Source organism: Podarcis liolepis (genome assembly GCF_965112155.1).
Source record: "Podarcis liolepis genome assembly, chromosome: 13".
NCBI classification, from domain to species: domain Eukaryota; kingdom Metazoa; phylum Chordata; class Lepidosauria; order Squamata; family Lacertidae; genus Podarcis; species Podarcis liolepis.
In genome coordinates this window covers 36,648,160-36,672,844 of record NC_139573.1, presented here as the reverse complement: position 1 = coordinate 36,672,844, position 24,685 = coordinate 36,648,160, and the positions used below count along the sequence as shown (strand labels likewise).

The following is a 24,685-nucleotide window of genomic DNA, read 5'->3' as shown; positions in this document are numbered from 1 at the left end:
CCCACCGTTCGGCCTGGACATTGAGGTCCAGCACTGAGGGCCTTCTGGTGGTTCCCTCGCTGCGAGAAGTGAGGTTACAGGGAACCAGGCAGAGGGCCTTTTCTTTGGTGTCGCCCGCCTTGTGGAACACCTTCCCACCAGATGTCAAGGAAATAAACAACTATCTGACTTTTAGAAGACATCTGAAGGCGGCCCTCTTTAGGGAAGTTTTTAATGTCTGACGCTGTATTGTTTTTAATATTCGGTTGGAAGCTGCCCAGAGTGGCTGGCGAAACCCAGCAAGATGGGCGGGGTATAAATAATAAATTATTATTATTATATTATGTGGGGACAGCCCTGGACCACTTCAGTACAACACAGTCAAATTCTGCATAGACCACTTTCTTTTGATGCTTCTAGTCAGTGCTTTTTTTCCTGGGGGGGACGCATACCCCTAAACATTTTCTGAATCTAAGCTTGGCCTCATTGAGGGGCAGGAAAATGAGAGTACACCTAAACAATTTTTTTATAGAAAAAAAGCACTGCTTCTAGTGCCCTTCATCTGAGCACTCAATGTGTGCAAAATGTTGTAGCTCATGGAATCTTGGAAGAATTCATTCTCTACCTTTGAAGTATTTCTTCTGAGTAAGAATTGCTCTCTTTGGCCGCTCAGCATCTTCTCTCCTAGGGCTGGACAAATTGGTCCATTTCAGGTTTTCTTACTTTCTCATCTTCCCAGTCTCAAATTTGGTTTTTATGCATTTACACCGCAATCTGCCAAGAATTTTTTTTATTTTTTAAAAAAGCAACCTTCATGAAAATTTGCCAGCATTTTAGGGCAAATTCCTCCCAATATACACATTTTTGTATGTAGCCGTGAATAGTATATGCATTTCGGCAGTTATCTTCACAAATATATGCATTTTTGTACATGTTGGACAACAGCATCACAAAATTCGAAGAAGTGCAAATTTCAGTGGATAGTTGTGTTCCAGCTTCAAAAACCAGGTAGTGTTACCATGCCCTTCACAATGTGCCTGTCACAAGAATTGTCGGCGCTGAGACTAACAGGTTACTTCTGCTATGATGTAAGCAAAGCCCACCCGCCCCCTTTAAACATTGCAGTTGATCAGCTTATATTGATGCTTCTCTTAAACTTTGAGAGTACAGTGGTACCTCAGGTTAAGAACTTAATTCGTTCTGGAGGTCTGTTCTTAACCTGAAACTGTTCTTAACCTGAAGCACCACTTTAGCTAATGGGGCCTCCTGCTGCTGTTGCGCTGCCGGAGCACGATTTCTGTTCTCATCCTGAAGCAAAGTTCTTAACCCGAGGTACTATTTCTGGGTTAGCGGAGTCTGTAACCTGAAGCGTCTGTAACCTGAAGCATCTGTAACCCGAGGTACCATTGTATACCCCCTAACTCTATAACCAGAATGTCTGTATGAATGTATAAAGTGCTATCATCCTAGCTCCATCAATGTTCCACAAAAGTTCCAGTTATTCAATCCTGCAAAGAGCTCGGCTCAGGAACACTGTCGCTGTGTCTATAAATCCCCACACCCTGGTTCTCCTTCCTGCTCCCCCCCCCCTTTACTGGGTGCAGCTTCCTCGCAGAGTAATCAAGGTGCCTGATACAGAATTGCATTGATCAACAAAAGATGGGCGAGTAGGATGGGGAGGGAGGGAGGAGCCACCCCCGCCTTAGTTTACTTACCTCCCAAGGATATAAACCCTCGGCCGAGAGAGCGCTGCTAGCAGAGGCACCGGCGAGAGGCAACTTGAAATTTGCACCCCTCGGCATCCAGCTTTTGCACCTGTTTCGACCTCGTTTTGACGGTGAGTACAGTGTGGCAGGAAAGCAATTGTGCTTCAGTGTGTTGCACTTCTTTTCGGGGGGGGGGAAGAAAGTTGTGGGGAGTAGGGAATCAGAGGCCGGCTGAAGCACGACTTCATTTCTAAATTCTGGGGGCTGTTTACGGCTGACAAACACAAGATGCTCTGTGCGTTTTGGGGCAGCCGGTTCCACGTTTAGATGTGAATGGGAGGATTTTAGAAGCAAAAGAAAATAGCAGCTGAGAAGTGCAGATCGTCTCATTGATCTTCTTCTCCTTAACTCCCAGAAGCCCCTCTTTCTAGCCATTTTCAACCAGTGGAGGGCTTGGATATTGGAACTGATTCTGGCTTAGGGGAGAGGGTCTTGGGGAGAGAAACTGCAAGGGAGAGGAGGCCAAAAGAGGGAGGAGGGATATCACTGGAGTACCATTACCATCAGCCTCAACCAGCATAGCTCATTGCCAGGGATGGTGGAAGCTGCAGTCCATCAAGATCAGGAGGGTCACAGGTTCCTCATCCTTGTTTTAGGTAAAGGTAAAGGGACCCCTGACCATTAGGTCCAGTCGTGACCGACTCTGGGGTTGCGGCGCTCATCTCGCTTTATTGGCCGAGGGAGCCGGCGTATAGCTTCTGGGTCATGTGGCCAGCATGACTAAGCTGCTTCTGGCGAACCAGAGCAGCACACGGAAACGCTGTTTACCTTCCCACCGGAGCGGTACCTATTTATCTACTTGCACTTTGACGTGCTTTCGAACTGCTAGGTTGGCAGGAGCAGGGACCAAACAACGGGAGCTCACCCCGTTGCAGGGATTCGAACCGCCGACCTTCTGATTGGCAAGTCCTAGGCTCTGTGGCTTAACCCACAGTGCCACCCACGTCCCATCCTTGTTTTAAGGATGCTTAAAAGTCCAGTATGGAGAGGGTTTGCCGTGGAAAAGTATTCTTGTTTCCACTACACTGTACAAGGAGTTATTGTCTGGATAGGTAAATCTCCAATCAACTTATGGCCAAATGTGATTTGAACTCTCCAACGCAGGAAGGGAGAGAAGGTCAATTCAGTTTGTACGTCAAGCTGAATCAATCAAATCCACACTTTCCAAAACAACGTGAGACTCAAAACACAGCCACCCTTCAAAATCCGTGCTCTTCTAAATTTTGTGATTCAGTTCTAGAAACAAGAACCAAAGTTTGCCAAAATGGAAACATTAGGTAGGAAAATCAACGTATTTGCGGAAATGAAATGTGTCAATGCATTCTATTAGGAGAAACTGCTTTTATCAAAACCGCTTACCAAAATATGTTTTTAAGGCTTCATTTGCACTAAAATCTAAATAATTTTTAAGAGGTTTTTTTTTTAAAAAAAATGCTGCAGAAACATGGGGAACTGAATTTAAGATTAAGAGAAACTGAGAAATGAGAAACTTAGGAGAACTGAAATCAACAGACCTTTCATTCATACTCCCATATGAACCCAACACACTCTCTCTATTATCCAAGTGCTTCCTTCAGATTCTGCACTTTATATCCTCCTGTTCTGCTCGCTTTCAGTCTGCTTCCTGAATATTAGCAGCAGATGCTTCAAGACACGGAAACCCTAACTGCTATCTATGCTGAGCTTCAGAATTGGGGCAAATGTATAATGAATGTAGAGAGAGGGCATATCTGTAAGCAGGATATTCTGGAGCATGGCCTCTGCAGCCTGAGGTGCTTATTCCCACACGGAACATCTGCTTACGTTTTGCTTTCCAGGCAGTTTAGGTAAGCCTGATGCTTAGTACAGTGGTACCTCAGGTTAAGAACTTAATTTGTTCTGAAGGTCCGTTCTTAACCTGAAACTGTTCTTTTTTTTTTAATTGGTTTTCACATATTACATGACAATACAGATGTACCAAAGCCAACACCATTTCTTCCCCATCCCCCCATACACTTACATTTATATTTCCTCAATCCATCATATTATTCTTTTCTCCTTCCTCCCGCTTCCCTCTGCCCCCACTCGATTTCTTCCACATTATACAATTTACAATAATCTTTGCATTCTACAATCTTCTTAAATTGTAATTTTTCTTTCATCCAGTACTTCACATTTTAATCTAGGCATATTAGCGTGTCTTTTCCCCCAGCAATATTTTGCCATATATTCACCAAAACATTTCCACTCCTTTTTTAATTTTTGATTCGACTGATTTCTTATTATAGCAGTTAACTTTGCCAAAATTAAACATTCATTTAGTTTACAAATCCATTCCTCCTTTGTGGGTATAATTAGTGACTAGCAGCAATCACTATTCTAGCAGCTGTACTAGAAACTGAAACTGTTCTTAACCTGAAACTATTCTTAACCTGAAGCACCACTTTAGCTAATGGGGCCTCCTGCTGCCGCCGTGCTGCTGGAGAGCGATTTCTGTTCTCACCCTGAAGCAAAGTTCTTAACCCGAGGCACTATTTCTGGGTTAGCAGAGTCTGCAACCTGAAGAATCTGTAACCCGAGGTACCACCGTACACCAGATGTTGACAAGTTGGCGATGTGTAAGACAGCTAACATAATGTAAAACTGGCGCTTCCACAAGGGTCTGGAAGCACAGGCAGCTTTTGCAATTCAAACCTGGCAACACTCAGTTAGCTAAGGCTGCTTTTCGGACTCTGTACATTCTTGTCTCTTTTCCGCTAGATGGTGACCTCCCTGAAGTCCTGGCCTCTCATGATCGCTGTGACTCTGTGCATCTTGTTCTGCCTGGGAACCTTGGTAGAGGCCTACCCTCAACAGCCAGAGCACCCTGGAGAAGACGCCTCCGCTGAAGAAATGGCCAGATACCTGTCAGCGCTCCGACACTATCTTAACCTGGTGACAAGGCCAAGGTGCGGGCTGCTTTTAAAGTGGTGCAGTGATGGTCTCTGGAGTGGTGTCTGTGAGCCCTGTCTACACACAGACATACACACACACACACCCTCCTGCCTGCTGAATGTTGGTGGGGAATGAGCATTATGCACAGGGCTCCCAAGGAAGGGAGAGAAAAATGCAGCCTTCTTCCATCCTGAGCACATTTATTTAACATTCCCCAGGCAAAGCCAGCAGTGAGAGCGACTCCCTATGTGGGTGAATGCATGAGTCAGAGCAAAGCTAGTGGCCGAGGCAGTACAGGTGTCCCTGGGGATGTGGGTGGCGCTGTGGTCTAAACCACTGAGCCTCTTGGGCTTCCCGATCGTAAGGTCAGCGGTTCGAATCCCTGCGACGGGGTGAGCTCCTGTTGCTCTGTCCCAGCTTCTGCCAACCTAGCAGTTCAAAAGCATGCCAGCACAAGTAGATAAACAGGTACCTATGCGGCAAGAAGGTAAACGGTATTTCCATGCGCTCTGGCTTCCATCACAGTGTCCCGTTGCACCAGAAGCGGTTTAGTCATGCTGGCCACATGACCTGAAAAGCTGTCTGTGGACAAACACCGGCTCCCTCATGAGGCCTGAAGTGAGATGAATGCCACAACCCCATAGTTACTTTTAACTGGACTTAACTATCCAGGTGTCCTTTACCTTTTTTTACCTTACAGGTGTCCCTCCACTTACGCAGGGGTTATGTTCCGGGCATCGGTGAAATTGCATAAAGTGGGGAGCACTCTCTAAACACCTTTTAAATGCTCTCTCGGCTGCTTTCCCTCAAATTAATTCAATAGATTTTTTATTGTTTATCACCAATGGCCATCACAATACAATATAAGCACAAATCGCACAACTACAGAAAAAAAGACCCTACATGCACCAGACTAAGACAAACCTAAAATGTCCAAATTTTAAATCCAGACCAAATGCAGACCAAAAAATACTGCACCCAAAAATATCCACAGCTAGAATTGAAGCTCTGGGGTTGGCAGGAGGCTGGAAGACACATGGGAAAGCTGCTGCTGCGATACCCCGCACATCAGCTATGGGGCGGGGAGGCTAGGCAGCCTAAACAAAGCCTGCCACAAGGACTCCCCAGCTCCCTCCCACAATTTCCGGGTTTGAACTGAATTTTTAAATTATTTCCCAGCAGCCGTGCAGGAATAAAATGCACACCAGTGGTGTGTGTGTGTGTGTGCTAGTGTTGAATTCCTTGCCATGCATGTCTGCTGCCATTAAATAACAGTAAGGGGGGGCTGCCTCATGGCTGTGCAAATCAGAGGTAGGGTGGGGAGGAGGAAAAATCCCCTTTTCTGTCTCCAAGGGAACAAATAGGATGGCATTAACTCAGTTATTCCTCTCCCAACTGAAGGTTTGGCAAGAGGTCCAGCCCAGAGACCTTGATGTCAGAGCTTATTTTTGGAGACAGCAGCAGCAACAGTGGAGCTAGCCATGATGACCGGTCAAGGTAAGTCCTAGCAGCAGAGGGTGCATCATTTTTGCATCAAACCTACCCAGGACCTGCCTGTTTCTGACCCGGAGCCAATTCTCTCTAACCACCACAACCTTGCTAAAGGGAAGGGCAAGCTCTAGGCTTGGAGACACATTGTGTTTTCTGTGTCATCTACTGGGATGGGGAGGAACATCCCGAGGGCCTCATAAATAGAAAGAAAAGTGATTCTCAAGAGATTGGAAACCACCTTGTCTGCTCCAGGAGCAATGCGTTCTAGACCTAGAACGTCAAGATTACCCAGCAATGGGGAAGCAGCTTTCTGCACATATGTAACCCTTTTCCAAGCTAAACCACAGACACATAGAAGAACCCCAGGAAGCATGTAATATAGTTTCAGGGCCATTCATGATTCAGTTTAAGCATGGTATCATGGTATCTAGCATGGTATCAACCCTATTTTATGACATTTGTTGAGATCTAGAGCTTATCCTAGCCCATATGCTCAAGCAAATCATGGAAGCATAGAGTTGGAAGGTACCCTGAGGATCGTCTAGTCCAACCTCCTGCAATGCAGGGATATGAAGCTGTCCCTTATAGGGATTGAACCTACAACCTTGGCATTATCAGTACCTTACTCTATCCAATGGAGCTAGCCAGCTGATAATGCAATGCAATGCAATGCAATGCAATGCAATGCAATGCAATGCAATGCAATGCAATACAATACAATATAATATAATAAAAGGTGTTTGTTGTTGTTGTTGTTGTTGTTGTTGTTGTTGTTAGAATTTATATACTGCCCTATACCTGGAGCTCTCAGGATGGTTCACAGAACAATTTTTTTTTAAACTTACTGGAATCAATTAATCATGGGAGTTTCACTATCAATAATCTATCTCTAACTTGCTCATGAGTAAAAACAATATTTTTGAAGCAACCAGCATTTTTGAAGCCACAATGTATGTAAAATATATGCTTGCTAAGAAACCATTTTTTAAGCAGTTTGTGCACGCCTGGTACACCAATGCTCTGGGTTCTGCAGGTAAATGGTCTTGGCCTTTGGGACAGGGAGCAGCAGCGGATTGTAATTCCCTGCGTTCACAACCATTTCTTCCTTTTTTCCAGGTTCGATGACTCCAACATGTGGTAACGATCTCGATGCTTCTCAGCCAGTGGTCCATCTGCTGCTTCTTTTTAAACAGGCAAATCGTTGTGTTCATTCTGCATTTCTCAAAACCAATTAAGCTGTGATGATTTAAAGAGTCCATTCCCCACCTCAACTTTCTCTATCCAATACTGAAGAGGCTTGGGAAAGAAACTCTCACTGCACCCCCCTTTTCAAGACAACAACATTGCAATGAGCCAGGCCTCTTTCTCCCTACAAGCCAACAGGGGGTGCCAGAAGAGCGCTTTGTGAATGGGGACACAAAGGTTGCCTCCAGCCTTGGCAGCAGCCAAGGTTGTAAGACACCCCCCCCAGTGCAAGCCCTCATTATGTCTACTCTGGGTTGTCTTGTACATCATGTGTGCGGGTGTGAATAGGTGTATGTGTGTGTAGATGTATGTATTTGAAATTATTTCTGTTTGTCTCAAGAATAAAAAGCAAGTTTGATGGAGAAGCCTATTGCATTCCTCCCTTTGTTCCCAACCAACTGAAGTGGGACTGTCTTTGGGTGCTGGGGTAAAGAAACTGCTACAGCAAATATACTATCGGCAAAACCAATTTGGTGTTTCGCAACTTTCTGACTAGTTGCAGGACCTTAGCCAGACCTAGCAGAGTACACGCAGAATCCACGGAAGCAATTGGCAACTTGGCTGCAGACAGGATAGATGAAGCAGGTACCAGGAACTTGTAGTTAGGTGTTTATTATATACAGTGGACTACTTACAGGAACAGAACATGGATCTTAAGCTAGCTCTGACACAACTCACAACTCCTACACTCACTGACACACTGAACTCTGAACACAAAACTCTGAACTAACACATTCCAGTTAGTAGGCCATTAATTATCACTCCATTGAGAGAGCTTGACCAATCAGGGAGCGGTCTCCATGCCTCTGTTATCTCCAGGCAGACTTACTCCTTCAGATTGCCTTCTGGCTGTCTGCCAAACCTTAATTGACTCTGTGTGAGTAGCTGCACATACACAGTTTCCCAACATATACTAGAGAATTCCAACTGGGAAATAGAATCCTGGGATACCATTTTTCAAGTCATGCCAAAATGTCCTCCAAGGAGAACCCTTTCCCTACTGTAGAGAAAGCCTCGGGTTCTACCCTTTGCTTTCTGTGCCCATTTTCTATGTCCAGAGAAGCTTCTGACAGAGGAGAGCATTAAAAAACACCATTCCCTGCTTACTGTCTGAAATAGAATGAACCATCTATTCTGACATCTTGTTCTGGTGACTGGGTAGGCCGGGTTCTGTCCTTCATGTATGGCCTGAACAATGGTCCCCTCTCTACTTCCCCACACCCCTTTAAATATTAAAATCGGTCACCTTTCCCAGTGGTGTAGCGTGGTTTGCCAGCACCCGCAGCTACACAGAGAGGGTGTGTGGGATGGAAATGGTCTCGATTGGTGTTTGTTCCCCTTCAGCACTAAAGATCAAGTTTCCTCAGGGGAAAGCAGCCGGGCAAATGGGTATGCAGAAGCCCAAAGTCAAGATTGGCTCCCAAGGTGGTCTACACAGCTCTACCACAAAAACACACACAATCTAATTTATGCCAAATGGTTATAACCAAACCTTTTCCAAAAGGTGGCTTAGAATATCATGTAAGATATTCTAAGACATGCACCAACCAGCAAACCATGGAAGAACAGCAACATCATCAAAATCAGGGGTCAGCAAGGTTTTTGTGGCTTGAGTCGGTTCACAGTCCCACTAATGGACCACGCCCTAAACGGCCTCGGTCCAATATACCTGAAGGAGCGTCTCCACCCCCATCATTCTGCCTGGACGCTGAGGTCCAGCGCCGAGGGCCTTCTGGCGGTTCCCTCATTGCGAGAAGCAAAGCTACAGGGAACCAGGCAGAGGGCCTTCTCGGTAGTGGCGCCCGCCCTGTGGAACGCCCTTCCAGCAGATGTCAAAGCGATAAACAACTACCTGACATTCAGAAGACATCTTAAGGCAGCCCTGTTCAGGGAAGTTTTTAACGTGTGATATTTTACTGTATTTTTGGTTTCTATGGAAGCCGCCCAGAGTGGCTGGGGAGGCCCAGCCAGATGGGCGGGGTATAAATAATAAATTATTATAATTATTATTATTATTAATGTCGCAGTGGGCCGGAGTGCGCGCGCACACGCACACGCTATTTCCGGTGCTTCTTCCGGTGCGGAGGAGGTGTGCACAGCTTCCCATTGGCTGCAGGAACTTCCTGCAGCCAATGGGAAGCCAGCCAGCATCGTGGAGGGCGGTCCCCACTCTGCTCCGTGCCGGTTTAGCGAGGTGTATGGGAGTCGACTGAGCAGGCGGTAGGGGTCCCTGAGCAGGTGGCAGGGGCCCATGGTTAAATGATCCCCCATGGACCGCTTGTGGCCCATGGGCCTTATATTGCCAACCCCTGATCAAAATATAAGAAACTCAGTTAAATATCTAGAATTAGTACTTTATAAAATAGTGATTAAAAGGAAGCAGCATTGGCAGATTAAGTTGACAGATTATGCTGAAATGGCCAAAATGACCAGAAGAATCAGAAATCAGGAAGACCAGAATTTTAATAAGGAATGGGGGAAATTCATAATTTATCTTAAAAACCATTGTAAACAGTTAAAAATCGTTAGCAGGATTGGAAAATCACTTGTAGTTTCATGGTGAATTTTGGATATAATGGAGATGCAAAAGTTTTGGATTATTAGAAAAGATGCAGGAGGGAATGATTAATAATAGGACGCCCACAAAGGGGAGGAGGGGAAAGTCCAGGTGGTTCTTTGGAATCTTGATTTTATGCTGTATGTTGAATACGTGATTGTAAAATTGTAATCTGAAAATAAAATAAAATAGATAGATAGATGAGAGATAGATAAAGGTAAAGGTAAAGGTAAAGGTAAAGGGACCCCTCACCATTAGGTCCAGTTGTGGCCAACTCTGGGGTTGCGGCGCTCATCTCGCTTTATTGGCCAAGGGAGCCGGCGTACAGCTTCCGGGTCATGTGGCCAGCATGACTAAGGCGCTTCTTGTGAACCAGAGCAGCGCATGGAAACGCCATTTACCTACCCGCCAGAGCGATACCTATTTATTTACTTGCACTTTGACATGCTTTCGAATTGCTAGGTTGGCAGGAGCAGGGACCGAGTAACGGGAGCTCACCCCGCCGCGGGGATTTGAACCGCCAACCTTCTGATTGGCAAGTCCTAGGCTCTGTGGTTTAACCCACAGCGCCACCCGCGTCCCTAGATAACAGCAAAATTCACAACTATTAATGAAAGGTGCAGGAGCCCTTTTGCATCTGTCCACTCTAGAGGTTTGAAAAGAGATGTCCTTCCCAAGGGTGGAGGGCCAAAATTCTGAACCCTTGACATTTACACTTTTGTAACTTTGGAGTCTAAGTTCATACTTGCTGGACAGTTGACGCAAGGGGAGAAGAAAGAATCAGACAGTTGACACCTGCTGGAAATCGGACAGCTACTGCAAGGACAAAAAATAAAATAAAATGCCCTTATATTCTGGATGCACTGCTGGGATTCTGGGACTTCATGAATAACTGGGGTGCCACCTGCTGGATGCAGGCAGCAGCAAGGAAGTTCAATTCAGCTGCAGCGTAACATCTTATTCTTAGAAGAAACAACGCTAAATGTCACCAAGAGGGCCAGGTTGCAGCAAACGGAAACAGATGTTTCTTAGCATGACGTAAGCCCAAATCTGTGTCCTGTCGCAGTCTCAGACTGGAATTAAGGAGGTGTGATGGAGCCATGATTAATTTTAGACGATGCTCAGATTGCACCCAAAGTCTACTGGGGCAAAGTCGCGGCGGCTGGTCTCCTTCTGGAAAACACAGCAGCCAGCCAGCAGTTATTTAAATCTGCCTCTGGCATTAATCAGCTTTCAGGTCATGGATAGCGACATCTGTTTCTCTCCCTTTCTTTCGTTGAACCCGAAGAAGTTCACCCGCTTGGACCGCTTGTTAAAGATCTGTTTTGAAAATGCCTTTCTGAAGACGGAAGGGAAACTTAAATTAAAATTTTGTCAAAGGTCTTTCTCTAAAGGATCAAGGGGTAGAGGGACCCCAAACAACCCCCCCCTCAAAGTCCGTCTTGCTTTTTCTTGGAATCCGCTGCACGTGTTGCCAAATTTAACGTTGCTTTCTCCAATTTTCACCCAATGTGTTTATCTTCAAGGTGTTTAATAGACAGACACTTAGCACACCTTGATCTAAGTGAAATTATTGCATGTGTGGAAAGAGGTTTCCATGCAGGGATCCACTGTGCTTGACGTGGGAATGGGAGAACTGGTCAGTTTTGGTCTCTCTGTTTCTCATTCTTACAATCTTAAGTTCAGTTCTGTGTATTTCCACATCTGTTAACTTAAAAAAAAAAAATTCATTGTGAAAATTCTCCGGGATGTTAGTGTTAATTTATCCTAACGTGGACTTTTTTTTGCAAAGCAATTTCCCCTAATGCAACACATTTTTATCTGTTATTTTTACCGGTATATACATCCGTACGTTTAATTTAATTCAATATATCCTATTTTGTACACATTACTTGGCTGGAGAACAACATTACAAGATTTGGATGGCTATGTTTGTGCATTGTTTCAGAAAGTGAAAATTATTTACGTAGGCTTGCTTATATATGTGAACTGAATTGGATTTCTCTACCCATTCCTACTCCATATATCTAAATATCTATCTATCTATCTATATATATATAGAGAGAGAGAGAGTGCCTCTTTCACAGGGAGCAAAACCCAGAAACCTAGCAATACATGCATAATTATACAAGTAACCCATAGATATGTTCATGTGGAAGTTTTTAGGTGAAGCACTATGCACCTCCATATGCTCAGCCTTCTGTGGTTTATACAGTTCTCTGAATCTTAGTGCTGTGGATCCCTGGTCATTCATTCATATATATATATAATATTAATGGAAATGGTTTATTGAATATTTACAGATAAATTATAAACAGATAAAAACATTGGCAGGATTATTGTAACAATCTGCAGTTTTATAAGAGTATATATTTAAAGAATATGAATAAATGAGCAAGTTAAGTTAATTTGGATAGGCAGACGATATTAAAAAATAAATTTAAGGAACTGCAGAAAGCAGGGGCTGGAAGTCAAGTTTTGAAATGTCAAAATGAATGTAAAACTAGTGAAATATAAACTTGAAAAGTATAAATAAATAAATAAATAAAATGGAAGAAAGTCAGGCATATTCATATTGAAAGCACACCCATTTCCTACTCCCTTTAATATATAGCAAAGCAGTGTCTTTATTGGCACCAGGATATCTTTCTCTCCCAGGGCCATCTGGATTGCAGCAGGAAATGAAAGAGTTAAACCAACTGCTGCATTCTAAAACCAGAAAGATTGCCTTGCAGAAATTAATTGTTCGATTAAACCAACACAGACCCCCCCAAGTGAACCCATTTGGCATCACATATAAAAAGCTGTAATCCTGTATATGCTAAGGTAAAGGTACCCATGACTGTTAAGTCCAGTCGTGGCCGACTCTGAGGTTGCAGCGCTTTATTGGCCGAGGGAGCCGGTGTACAGCTTCTGGGTCATGTGGCCAGCATGACTAAGCCGCTTCTGGCGAACCAGAGCAGCGCACGGAAACGCCGTTTACCTTCCCGCCAGAGCGGTACCTATTTATCTATTTGCACTTTGAGGTGCTTTCGAACTGCTAGGTTGGCAGGAGCAGGGACTGAGCAATGGGAGCTCACCCCGGCACGGGGAATCGAACCGCCGACCTTCTGATTGGCAAGCCCTAGGTTCTGTGGCCACCCACGTCCATCAGGGGGTAAATCTCATTGGACTCAAAGGGAAGAGGTTTTAGATGCCACCCTTGCCTTCAGTGTGACCTATGAAGCAGATCTCTTTGGTTTTATTTCATTATTTGCCTTTGGTTAGCTACACCCAATGTGTGTGGGCAAGTTGGCCCTGAGACTATTATCAGTCTATTTTTTGGTAACAGATCTAGCAGGACCATGAAGACATGGTATGATGAAAGCTTACCTTTCCCTCTTCCAGTCTAAACAGAAGCTGTCTATTTTGTTGTTGCTACTCTATGGACCTGAAGAACAGAATAAAAGTCCAAACCAGAAATTTTCAGGTCCTGCTGTGAAAACAGCTTTTGAGGAATGAAGTTGAGGGAAGCCGTAGGCAAGTGGTGGGAACTGAACATTTCACTTTGCACCAAGAAAGAGAGGTTTGCTGAGGATGAAGGATCCGGCCTCTGAGACTTAAAAATAGTAGCCCTCTCTGAATGATTACCACTTGGCGGATTACTGCAGGCAACATATATCTCCTACTTAGGGTTGGGGAGGAAATTCAATTCCATTTCCATTCCACCTATTTTCACTCCTCTGAATTTTGCGATGCAGCTCTCCAACCTAACAATGTTTGCAAAAATGCAAATACAGTGGTACCTCAGGTTAAGTACTTAATTCATTCCGGAGGTCCGTTCTCAACCTGAAACTGTTCTTAACCTGAAGCACCACTTTAGCCAATGGGGCCTCCCGCTGCCGTCGCACCATTTCTGTTCTCATCCTGAGGTAAAGTTCTTAACCCGAGGTACTCTTTCTGGGTTAGCGGAGTCTGTAACCTGAAGCGTCTATAACCTGAAACTTCTGTAACCCGATGTACCACTGTATTAGGAAGGTGTAAATAAAAATCGGCATATTGTTGAAAATAAGACACACACCATGAGCTATAAAACTAGATGCTTTGTGCTTCTGTTTCCCCCCCCCCTTTTCCTCTTTTAAAGGCGATTCTTTCCATTTTATCTTCAGGTGGACCAAAAACAAATAACTAATTAATCACTCACTCGCATTTAGAGGGGGGGGAGGAACCCCCACAATCTAGTTCTTGCCAGCAAAATGTTTTCAGGTGGGTGAACTGTCAGGGGAGGGACGGAACTCACTGGTTGCAAAGGGCTATTAAGTGTGTCCCCCTTTACGCTGTGTGGAGGTGTGAGGGGGAGGGGGGGGAGGGGGGAAAAAGGTATAAAAATCCCCCAGGAGCTGCCACAGATTGAGATCGAGAGGAAACACAGAAGGACTCACCCAGCCCAGCACATTCCTGTTTCCAGCTTCCGAAAGGCTCAGGGTAAAAACTTTGTGTGGTTGTGATGAAGCGCCTGGGACCAATTTCTCTAGTCAGTTGTCTTGCTTGGAGGAAATTTCCTTTCAAGGCTCTTGAAATCCTGCTGTGCACCCTGATATTTTCCTGGCTTGTAGGACATAAGGGAACGACTACACTGGTTTGCAAAAATGCAAATCCACTGGTACCTCGGGTTAATAACTTAATTTGTTCTGGAGGTCCGTTCTTAACCTGAAACTGTTCTTAACCTGAGGTAAAACTTTAGCTAATGGGGCCTCCCACTGCCGCCGCGCGATTTCTGTTCTCATCCTGAAGTTCTTAACCCGAGGTACTATTTCTGGGTTAGCGGAGTCTGTAACCTGAAGCGTCTGTAACCTGAGGTACCACTGTTTGGGTTTTCTCTCTCCTTTCTTTGTAGCTTCTGCTGGGGAAACGAGTCCAAGTAAAAGCGGGGAGTGTTTGGCACTAGTGACGGAAAGGTCTTGAAAGGTGATAAAAGTATTTTCTTTTTCAAAAAGACCGTATTTTTCACTCTATAAGATGCACCAGACCATAAGACGCACCTAGTTTTTGGAGGAGGAAAACAAGGAAAAAAATATTCTGAATCCCAGGAGCCAGAACAGCAAGAGGGATGGCTGCGCAGCGAAAGCAGAGATCCCTCTTGCTGTTCTGGCTTCTGGGATAGCTGCGCAGCCTGCATTCGCTCCATAAGATGCACACACATTTCCCCTTACTTTTTAGGAGGGAAAAAGTGAGTCTTGTAGAGCAAAAAATACTGTAATTTTTATTGCTTTTCAATGACAACAATCCAATAATAGCCTCATTATAACAATGCCAAATTATAACACAATTCATAATACCAACCAATGAGGTGCCAAATTATGCAAATTAGGTTGCCCCCCGCATGCTAGAATTAACGGTTTGATGGTTTTCTTTGTTTCTGCATTCCAAAATCTTATAAATTTCAATTACGCTCCAGTCCAAATACCAATCCCTTATACTGCAACTGCAGTTTTATCGACCTCCATTTGTATTGACACATGGAATGATTTCTACAACTACAGTTGAAGCATTCAAACTCTCTCCTTTCTGTGGGTGACAATTATTCTGTCCGTAATGTTTCTTTCTTTTTTTTCTTGAAAAGTTTTTTATTGTTAAAATAATTCAGCATTAATGCACACATATTGCGAATATACAAACATACAAACATAAATTTCACACAATCCTTAAAAATGATCAAACATACCTACACTCAATCCCACAGATAATTCCTTTTTTTAATAAGATATTTATTGAGATTTTCAAAAAATTACAAAATAAAAAGAAAAAAGAAAAATGCAATAAAAAAAGAAAAATACAAAATAAAAATAGTTAAAAACAATTCAGTCTTTCCATCACATATTTTTCATTTGCTTATTTCCCGGACCTCCTCACGCCTCCCTTTTCTGTATTCCAGTTCAAATTGTTAATTCAGCAAATCCCTCCCCTCTTCATTCATCTTAATCTTCAATTTTAAAATATTTATAACATTAAATTTTTACCTATTAATAACCGTTTTCTCATATTCTCTTATAGCATTACAGCTAAAGACCACTTAGTTTCTATCCAACATCATTCTAACATTCATTAATTTTACAATATTTCTGTAAATAATCTTTAAACTTTTTCCAATCTTCTTCCACCGACTCTTCTCCCTGGTCTCGGATTCTGCCAGTCATTTCTGCCAGTTCCATATAGTCTATCACCTTCATCTGCCATTCTTCCAAGGTGGGTAGATCTTGTGTCTTCCAGTACTTTGCGATGAGTATTCTTGCTGCTGTTGTGGCGTACATAAAGAAAGTTCTATCCTTCTTTGGCACCAATTGGCTGACAATGCCCAGGAGAAAGGCCTCTGGTTTCTTCAGAAAGGTATATTTAAATACCTTTTTCATTTCATTATAGATCATCTCCCAGAAAGCCTTAATCCTTTCCCCCTCACCATCCACCACCCCTCACCCCACCTTTGTGTTAGACTTCCAATCTACTCAATTGCAATTTCTTTCCACTTCTATTACTTTCTTTCACACACCTTTAACCTAATTTCATGCTTCTTTTTCTATTGTACATTGTTATCCATCTTATTTAGTATTCCAGTATTTAAAACGGAACTTGTTTATTCTAATAGGAGTTCTGATTTTTCAATATGGTTTTGCATGTATCCTTTAAACTCCTTCCAGTCCCTATCTATCTTCTCTTTAGAGATCCTTCCAATTTCTCCCATTGTTTTGGATATATTGCAGTACTCCAATATTCTACAATACAATATTCTGTCTGTAGTGTTTTTTCCTGTCCTTGTAATATATTATCTCTATCTTTTGCCAGCCGTTGCTGCTCTCCATCACGCCTTGGGCAGTGCTACTTATTGTTTCAGAAGATCTCCTTTGCGCCGTCCCTGGTTCGTTGCTTGCAGTTACAAAAGTCATACCGTCCCAGTGAATTTTCTGTTTTCACCATCTTTCTCTCAGATAAAAGTGTCTTGCTTGGAGGAAGTTTCCTTCCAAGGCTCTGTCACCTGCTGTGCATTCTGATACTTTCCTGGCTTGTGGGGCAGGAGGAGATGACTATAGGATTTTCTCTCTCCTTCCTAAGCTTCTGCTGGGGAAACGGTTCCAAGGAGAAGCTGAGAGCGTTTGATGGAAAAGTCTTGGGAGGTGATAAAAGTATTTTCGACCATTGTGAACTATCAAGTGAAGCCTGCTGAGGGTGGAGGAAAGGCTTTACAGACAAGTCTGTGGGCTTCCATGAAACCTCTGGCTAGCCAGAGACGTGAACAGAAGGATGGGCTTTGATCTGGTCCAGGATGGCTCATAGCTCATCCTTTTGCACTGCGCTTTCAGAGCACAAGTCCACACTTGGAAGCTTTGTGTCCAGGCGGCAACCCCCCCCCCCAGGGAAAACCTATGTTTTACCGCTGGATCTGAGCAAACACCATTCTGCGGAAAACCCAGTTGCCATTTGCTCTAATCAAATGTGGGGTTTTCTGGAAAAAAGAAAGAAAGAAAGAAAGAAAGAAAGAAAGAAAGAAAGAAAGAAAGAAAGAAAGAAAGTGTTCAGACACAGAGCTTTAAACCCTGCATCTGTGCCTCAAAACACAGCACAAAAGTCAGAGTGAGCCCTTAGGTTCACTGTATCAGATGCAAAAGGATAAGGTTGCCATAATGTTTATGAGTCTTAGAACAGGGACCGAGGAGGATCAGTGCTGCAGAACATGTCCAGCATTGGGGCCAGCACTCATGTTCATCTGCCTACCTTGCTTCACACGGTTTCCAGACCCTCCAAGTGTCCCTATTTTCCAGGGACAGTCTCAGATTTACAAAAGCCATCCTGGTTTCTGATTTGATCCTGGAATGCCCCGCTTTTCCTTAGGACGTCCCTAATTTCACTGGAGAAATGTTGGAGGGTAGCCAAGGAGATAAGTAACTAGACTGCCTTTAGAAGACTTCTCAAGGCAAATCTGAAGGGTTTTTTATGCTTAATGTTTTATTAGGTTTTCATATATGTTGGAAGCTGCCCAGAGCAGCTGGGGCAACCCAGTTAGATGGGTAAGGTATAAATAATAAAAATATTATCATTATTATTATTATTACAGTGGTACCTCAGGTTAAGTACTTAATTCATTCTGGAGGTCCGTACTTAACCTGAAAGTGTTCTTAACCTGAAGCACCACTTTAGCTAATGGGGCCTCCTGCTGCTGCCGTGCCGCTGGAGCACGATTTCTGTTCTCATCCTGAAGCAAAGTTCTTAACCTGAAGCACTATTTCTGGGCTAGCGGAGTCTGTAACCTGAAGCGTATGTAACCTGAAGTGTATGTAACCCGAGGTACCACTGTATTATTGAATAGGATGTCCCTATTTTCATCAGAGAAATGTTGGAGGGTATGAGTTGCCCATACACTAGCTCATGTTGAACTTACACAATTCCATGGACATAGCAACGTGTGGTTAATAAAACAATCTATGGCCTTTTAAACTGTTTTTCATGTGTACTGTTTTTGTTAGTTACTATTTATGTATTTTTGTGTTTTTATAATGTAAACTGCCCTGTGATCCTCGGATGAAGGGTGGTATAGAATAATAATAATAATAATAATAATAATAATAATAATAATAATAATTTTTATTATGAATAGTAGCGCACTAGTTCGTTAGCTACATATACATATACCATAATAAAGCTTAGTGATGTTGACATCCATTGCCTCCCAAGACGCCTTGGTATCATAGGGACTTTTCCTTTCCTTTCCCAATACAGATGATCGCTCCACGGAGATTCCGTCTCTCTTTCTTCACCTTCGCTTGCTGTCTGGCTGTGTTTCTCAGCCACGTTGGAGACACGGCACGCATTGCTCCTGAATTCCCCGGTGAAGATGCCCCACTCGACCAACTGGTTCAATATTACAACGAGTACCAGCAATACCACAACTCAATCAACCGTCCCAGGTTAAGTGAAATGCATTTAATTCTTCATGTAGACTGTCTCGCCAGAGTGGTGCATGCTCTGCTTATCTCTCACTTGGACTACTGCAATGCGCTCTATGTGGGGCTACCTTTGAAGGTGACCCGGAAACTGCAACTAATCCAGAATGCGGCAGCGAGACTAGTGACTGGGAGTAGCCGCTGGAATCACATAACACCGTTCTTGAAAGACCTACATTAGCTCCCAGTACGTTTCCGAGCACAATTCAAAGTGTTGGTGCTGACCTTTAAAGCCCTAAACGGCCTTGGCCCAGTATACCTGAAGGAGCGTCTCCACCCCCATTGTTCTGCCCGGACACTGAGGTCCAGCGCCGAGGGCCTTTTGGCAGTTCCCTCACTGCGAGAAGCCAAGTTACAGGGAACCAGGCAGAGGGCCTTCTCGGTAGTGGCACCCGCCCTGTGGAATGCCCTCCCATCAGATGTCAAAGCGATAAATAACTACCAGACTTTTAGAAGACATCTGAAGGCAGCCCTATTTAGGGATGCTTTTAATGTTTGATGGATTACTGTATTTTAATATTTTGTTGGAAGCCGCCCAGAGTGGCTGGGGAAGCCCAACCAGATGGGCGGGGTATAATAATAAATTATTATTATGTAGATCCCCTTTTTACCTTGTAGAGCATTTTGAGAAACCAGGGCTGTCTTGAGCATATGTGGTGCCGGGGTGGAAAGATCTGCCCGGCACACATCCCGGTCACCCCCCTTTTTTAGAGAGTTGACACCATGCTTATCTCTGCTCTAGAAAAGAAAACAGGAAACATAAGGAGCCCAGCACAACAAATCAGACCAAGGCGTTGGAGACTGAGTGAAGCTGGGCGCCTCGTGGTGTAAGCAGCATGCACTGGGCAGGCCTCTCCACAGCCCTACGCCAATCCCAAGCACGCAGGAGGGTGGAGCCAGTTGGCCGCCTCAGTGCCTCACTGGCTCGCTCGCCCCCGAACTCACGGTGCAAAGCCACCCGCAGCAGCAGAGCCCACCGCGGTGCTCCAACCGACGGGCGGGCTCTTCCCCGGACTCCAACTCTTGGGCCCTGGACTCTTGGCCTGGCGCCCCTGAGAGCCCAGTGCCCGGGTGCCCCACACCCCTAGCACCTATGGTTAAGACGGCCCTGTGAGAAATGCTCCACAGGACTCGCTAGTTCTCATTAAAAGCCAGAATGCAGAGAGAGAGAGAGATAGTTTGTGGTACTGCACAGGAATGAATTGTTGTTGGTGATGGTAAAGACAGTTTGACAAACCAGCTTTTCATCTTTACCCAGATTTGGCAAGCGATCCAGCAGCCAGGCACTCTGCGGAGATCCAAGCACCAGATTGGACTGTTCAAACTGACAAGTAAGTTTTATTTTTGGAACCGGTGCAAATTTCTCAGATGCATATCCCAAGGTACATTCCATCCATACGCACATTTCTGCAAGCAGTTTCCCCCAATTCTAACACACTTTTCTGGGTTATTTTTGCTAATATGTTGGCACACGTTTTGCTAAGGCACACATTTTTGCACTCATAGTTTTGGTTGGAGAACTGCATTGCAAAAAATAAATAAAATAGAAATAAAAATAAAACAACCTCCCCAGAGATGTGTGAATGTCAGAGGATAGTTGTGTTCCAGCCTGCTTATTGGTTTGAGAACTGCGAATTAGGTGGCTTCTCATTAGAATGCAAACAAAGTTGAATTTCTCCCCATGCCTATTTGGTAGTGAACAAATACAGTATGGCACGCTGGAAGGTGGTGTCCTTGGTTTTTGCCTTCAGTGTGTTCAAGGATATCCTTTTGCTGGAGTACTTTTGTCCCCGATATAGGGTTACCATATTTCAAGAGGTAAGAAGCCAGACAGAAAAAGTTGTTAAGCTGTCAGCTGCTGCCCGTGCTGAAGCCAGAGCCCAGGCCAATTGCACCAGAGCCCAACCCTACACCCGAATCGCAGGTGCACAAAATAATATTAAACAAACAAACACCCCCCCAAACCCTGACAATTGCTATAAATTGTAAAACACCCCCCCCGAATGGGCATGTAGCCCCCCCACCCAAGGGGATAAGTCTGGGATTTCCTGGATGTATGGCAACCCTACTCAAATGTCTGTCAACACCAGGCTCTGACAGTTGGGACAAGCATTGTGGTTTGCAACACAGGAGGTCGATCAGGAGTATATTACAGTTTGCATTGAGCTGACTGGGCCTGTGACAGATGAAGACCCAGATGACCTTTCTGGGTGGACAGGGGCTATAACACAATAGGATTCACAGGTGTAGCCTTAAGGTGCCAGGATGCTGTCGGCGGTTCTTGTCTGGTTGCCCAGGCAAGTATAAAGACAAGGAAAAGTTTCTTGCTGTCCTTTTTTATTTCAATCTTTACAGAGAGAGGCTATAGAACCCAGCCTCTTGGATAACGGCATGGTCCCGAGTGAATTCTCCACACCCGGTCTCTCCCACTTCCTCATTCGTCATTCTCATCATCTGCTCTACTGTCAGGGACCATGCTGAGGAGGAAGAATGGTGGGAACCTCCCCCTCCCTCTGCTTCTGGATCTTCCCAAGAGCAGGAGGACAGTATAGATTTGGAACTGTGGTTTGCAGAGGGGCATAGTTCAGAAGGCAGAAGCTGGGAAATACTGAATGGGGAACAGCTAGGAGAGGAAACACTGGGGGAGAGAGAGGGTTAACAGATTCACTGTCTCTGGGAAGCATTCCTCCAGTCAGCCCAAGGTCAAGAAGGGTTCAGAAAGGGGCAGAACAGAATGCACATAGGGTACAAGCTCAGATTACAAGACGTGGGAGTGACGTAGATTAATAGAGAAGGAGGCGGTGTAAGCCTTAATTGGGAGCACTGCCATTCTGGGTAGATGCATCCTTTTGCCCTGCACTGTGTTTATTAAAGAAACTAACTGGTAAGAATTCCCTTATATTTGATATGCTCATTTATGACAATGGGGCAGGAAGCCGATTTCCTGAAGCCTGACTTCTACGGGTGCTGAAATGTGCCTTCTGTCTTTGAGCTCTTTGCTCTCCTACTTTTAAGACTTGCCAGGTTCTGGGAGATGGAGGGGTAGGAATGCTTTCTAAGGACAATGTGCCAGCTGGGTGTTGTTCCGGCTCTCCCATGATTTCCCAGCTTTCCCCCTCATCTGCCTCCGAGCTGTGACCTCCCTCAAACCCCTCTTGTAAATCTATACTGTCTTCCTCTTCCTCCTCCCTGGAAGGGAAGGCGGTCTCCACCATTTCTCCTCTCTCTCCAGTCCCAGACATAAGGAGAGATGAGGAATCTCCCACTCACACCTTCTATTGGATTCTTCCATTGCTTCTTTCAGGGACATGTCCACAAGGAGGATGTCTGCAAGCCTTCCAGACTGAACCCTGATTGCTCCTTGATCCTCTTCACTTGACTTTTTCTTCATCTGATGGCCGCCAGCTGCCAAGCAAGACATTCCCCACTGGGCATTCTCCTTCCTCTCCTCTTCAACTAACTGTTGAATTTAATCATTATAATAAAGCAAGATTCTCGTTGCAATCTGGTTGCCTTTGAATGTAAAACTACTGAAATCAAATGTGGACACATCTCACAGTATCTGCTGTTGAATTGCTTTGGTGGTATTTTAAACCCAGCTTTGCAGAAGGTATCAGTGGTCATGGGACCAATTCACATCCACATCATACATTTACAGCACAATGAATGCACATTCAGTGGCTGTGCTGGTCCGGGGAGGAGGTTACCGTGAGGCGTGGTCAGAGTCCGGTCCTGGGTCGAGGGTCTGGAGACTGTCCACCAAGGGCGAAGCAGGTTGCAAAAAAAGAATCCGGGCGTGGTCGGGAACTCTGGAAGAACAGGTCCGGGTGCTGGCAGAAACAGGTTTCCAACGATGTTGCTCCCGCAACCTGGGACTGGGCTGACTGGCCTTTATCTCCTCTGAGGCCAGGGGCAGTCCCGGCCCACAGGTGACCCACCTCTCCTGGCCTTAAGGCGAGCACTCCTCCTGAGAGAACCCAGTTCCCTCCGCCTCTCTGCCCTGAGCCTCTGTAGCTCAGGAGAGGCTGGAGGGTTACTGGACCCAGGGGGAGGCTCACCTTCCCCGACAGGGCTGGGAGAGGCGTACCTGCAGGCAATGGGTCCTCAATCACCTCCGGAGCCAGAGTGGATTCATCTGGTGCCTGCTCCTGAGGATCCAGCACAGGTGCAGGCGCTTCAGATTCAAGGCCCTGCCCCGGCTCAGCTGGCCCTGGAGGCGGGGACTCCTGTGCAGGCTGGGACTCCTCAGGTTCAGATTCTGAATCAGATTCCCAGGCCATCACAGTGGCTGGTGGTGGTTGGAGGATGGATGGCGGCTAACAGATTGAGGCTGAATCCAGACAAGACAGAAATACTGTTTTGGGGGGTTAGAGGGGCAGGTGTGGAGGACACCCTGGTCCTGAATGGGGTAACTGTGCCCCTGAAAGACCAGGTGCGTAGCCTGGGACTCATTTTGGACTCACAGCTGTCCATGGAGATGCAGGTCAGTTCTGTGTCCAGGGCAGCTGTCTATCAGCTCCATCTGGTACGTAGGCTGAGACCCTATCTGCCTGCAGACTGTCTTGCCACAGTGGTGCATACTCTGGTTATCTCCCGCTTGGACTACTGCAATGCGCTCTACATGGGGCTACCTTTGAAGGGGACCCGGAAACTACAACTAATCCACAATGCGGCAACTAGACTGGCCACCAAGACCATATAACACCATTCCTGAAAGACCTATATTGGGTCCCAGTACATTTCAGAGCACAATTCAAAGTGTTGGTGCTGACCTTTAAAGCCCTAAACGGCCTCGGCCCAGTATACCTGAAGGAGCATCTCCACCCCCATCGCTCAGCCCAGACACCGAGGTCCAGCTCTGAGGGCCTTCTGGCTGTTCCCTCCCCGCAAGACGTGAGGTTACAGGGAACCAGGCAGAGGGCTTTCTTGGTAGTGGCGCCCGCCCTGTGGAATGCCCTCTTATCAGATGTCTATCTAAGACCCAGCTGCTCCAAGGAAAGACCGTCTGTTGCAGGGAGGAGATAGAGGAAATTCAGGGCACTCTCATGATTTGGGGCAGGTGGAAAATTGGCAGTGAAACAACAACAACAACAACAACAACAACTACAACAATGTATTTATATCTCACCCATCTGGATGAGTTTCCCCAGCCACTCTGGGAGGCTCCCAACAGAATATTAAAAACACGATAAAACATCAGCCATTAAAAACTTCCCTAAACAAGTCTGCTTTCAGATGACTCCTAAAAGTCAGATAGTTGTTTATTGCCTTGACATCTGATAGGAGGGCGTTCCACAGGGCAGGCGCCACTACTGAGAAGGCCCTCTGCCTGGTTCCCTGTAACCTCAGTTCTCGCAGTGAGGGAACCGCCAGAAGGACCTCAGTGTCCTGGCTGGATGATGGGGGTGGAGACGCTCCTTCAGGTATACTGGGCTGAGGCCGTTTATGGCTTTAAAGGTCAGCAGCAACACTAGGCTCTGTAGTTTAACCGACAGCACCACCCGCGTCCCATGTGGGATCTCTACCAAGCCCCCCAAAAGAGGGTCAGGATCTTCCCAGGAACCAACACAGAGTTTCTTCCACCAAGCCTCCCGCCCCACTTTTTCACCAGAAGCCCAAGATTGCAGTGTTGATGCAGAAACTGCTGGCCTGAACAGGTTGTGCTCTCTCTTTCTTCCTTCCCTGAGCCTGAAGTACATATGAGAACATTTTATACCCCCTGCTTCCTCCACCCCCAACCCAAGTGCTTTCTCCACCCAGAT

The 24,685-nt window shown here is 45.3% G+C and overlaps 1 protein-coding gene and 1 long non-coding RNA gene across 2 annotated transcripts; both read left to right on the top strand.

Annotated features, from left to right (window-relative positions):
- Positions 1-1,719: 1,719 nt before the first annotated feature.
- LOC310690818 (goannatyrotoxin-Vere1-like) lies at positions 1,720-7,753 on the top strand. The gene is made up of 4 exons (XM_083470391.1): positions 1,720-1,816; positions 4,485-4,672; positions 6,060-6,155; positions 7,266-7,753. The coding sequence occupies exons 2-4, from the start codon at positions 4,485-4,487 to the stop codon at positions 7,288-7,290; spliced, it is 309 nt and encodes a 102-aa protein (XP_083326517.1). The 5' UTR covers positions 1,720-1,816; the 3' UTR covers positions 7,291-7,753.
- Positions 7,754-14,360: 6,607 nt separating this feature from the next.
- Positions 14,361-22,323, top strand: LOC310690897. Its single transcript, XR_014518264.1, has 4 exons — positions 14,361-14,415; positions 18,700-18,887; positions 20,182-20,254; positions 22,228-22,323. It is a non-coding gene; the product is annotated as an uncharacterized lncRNA (long non-coding RNA).
- The last annotated feature ends 2,362 nt before the right edge of the window (positions 22,324-24,685 follow it).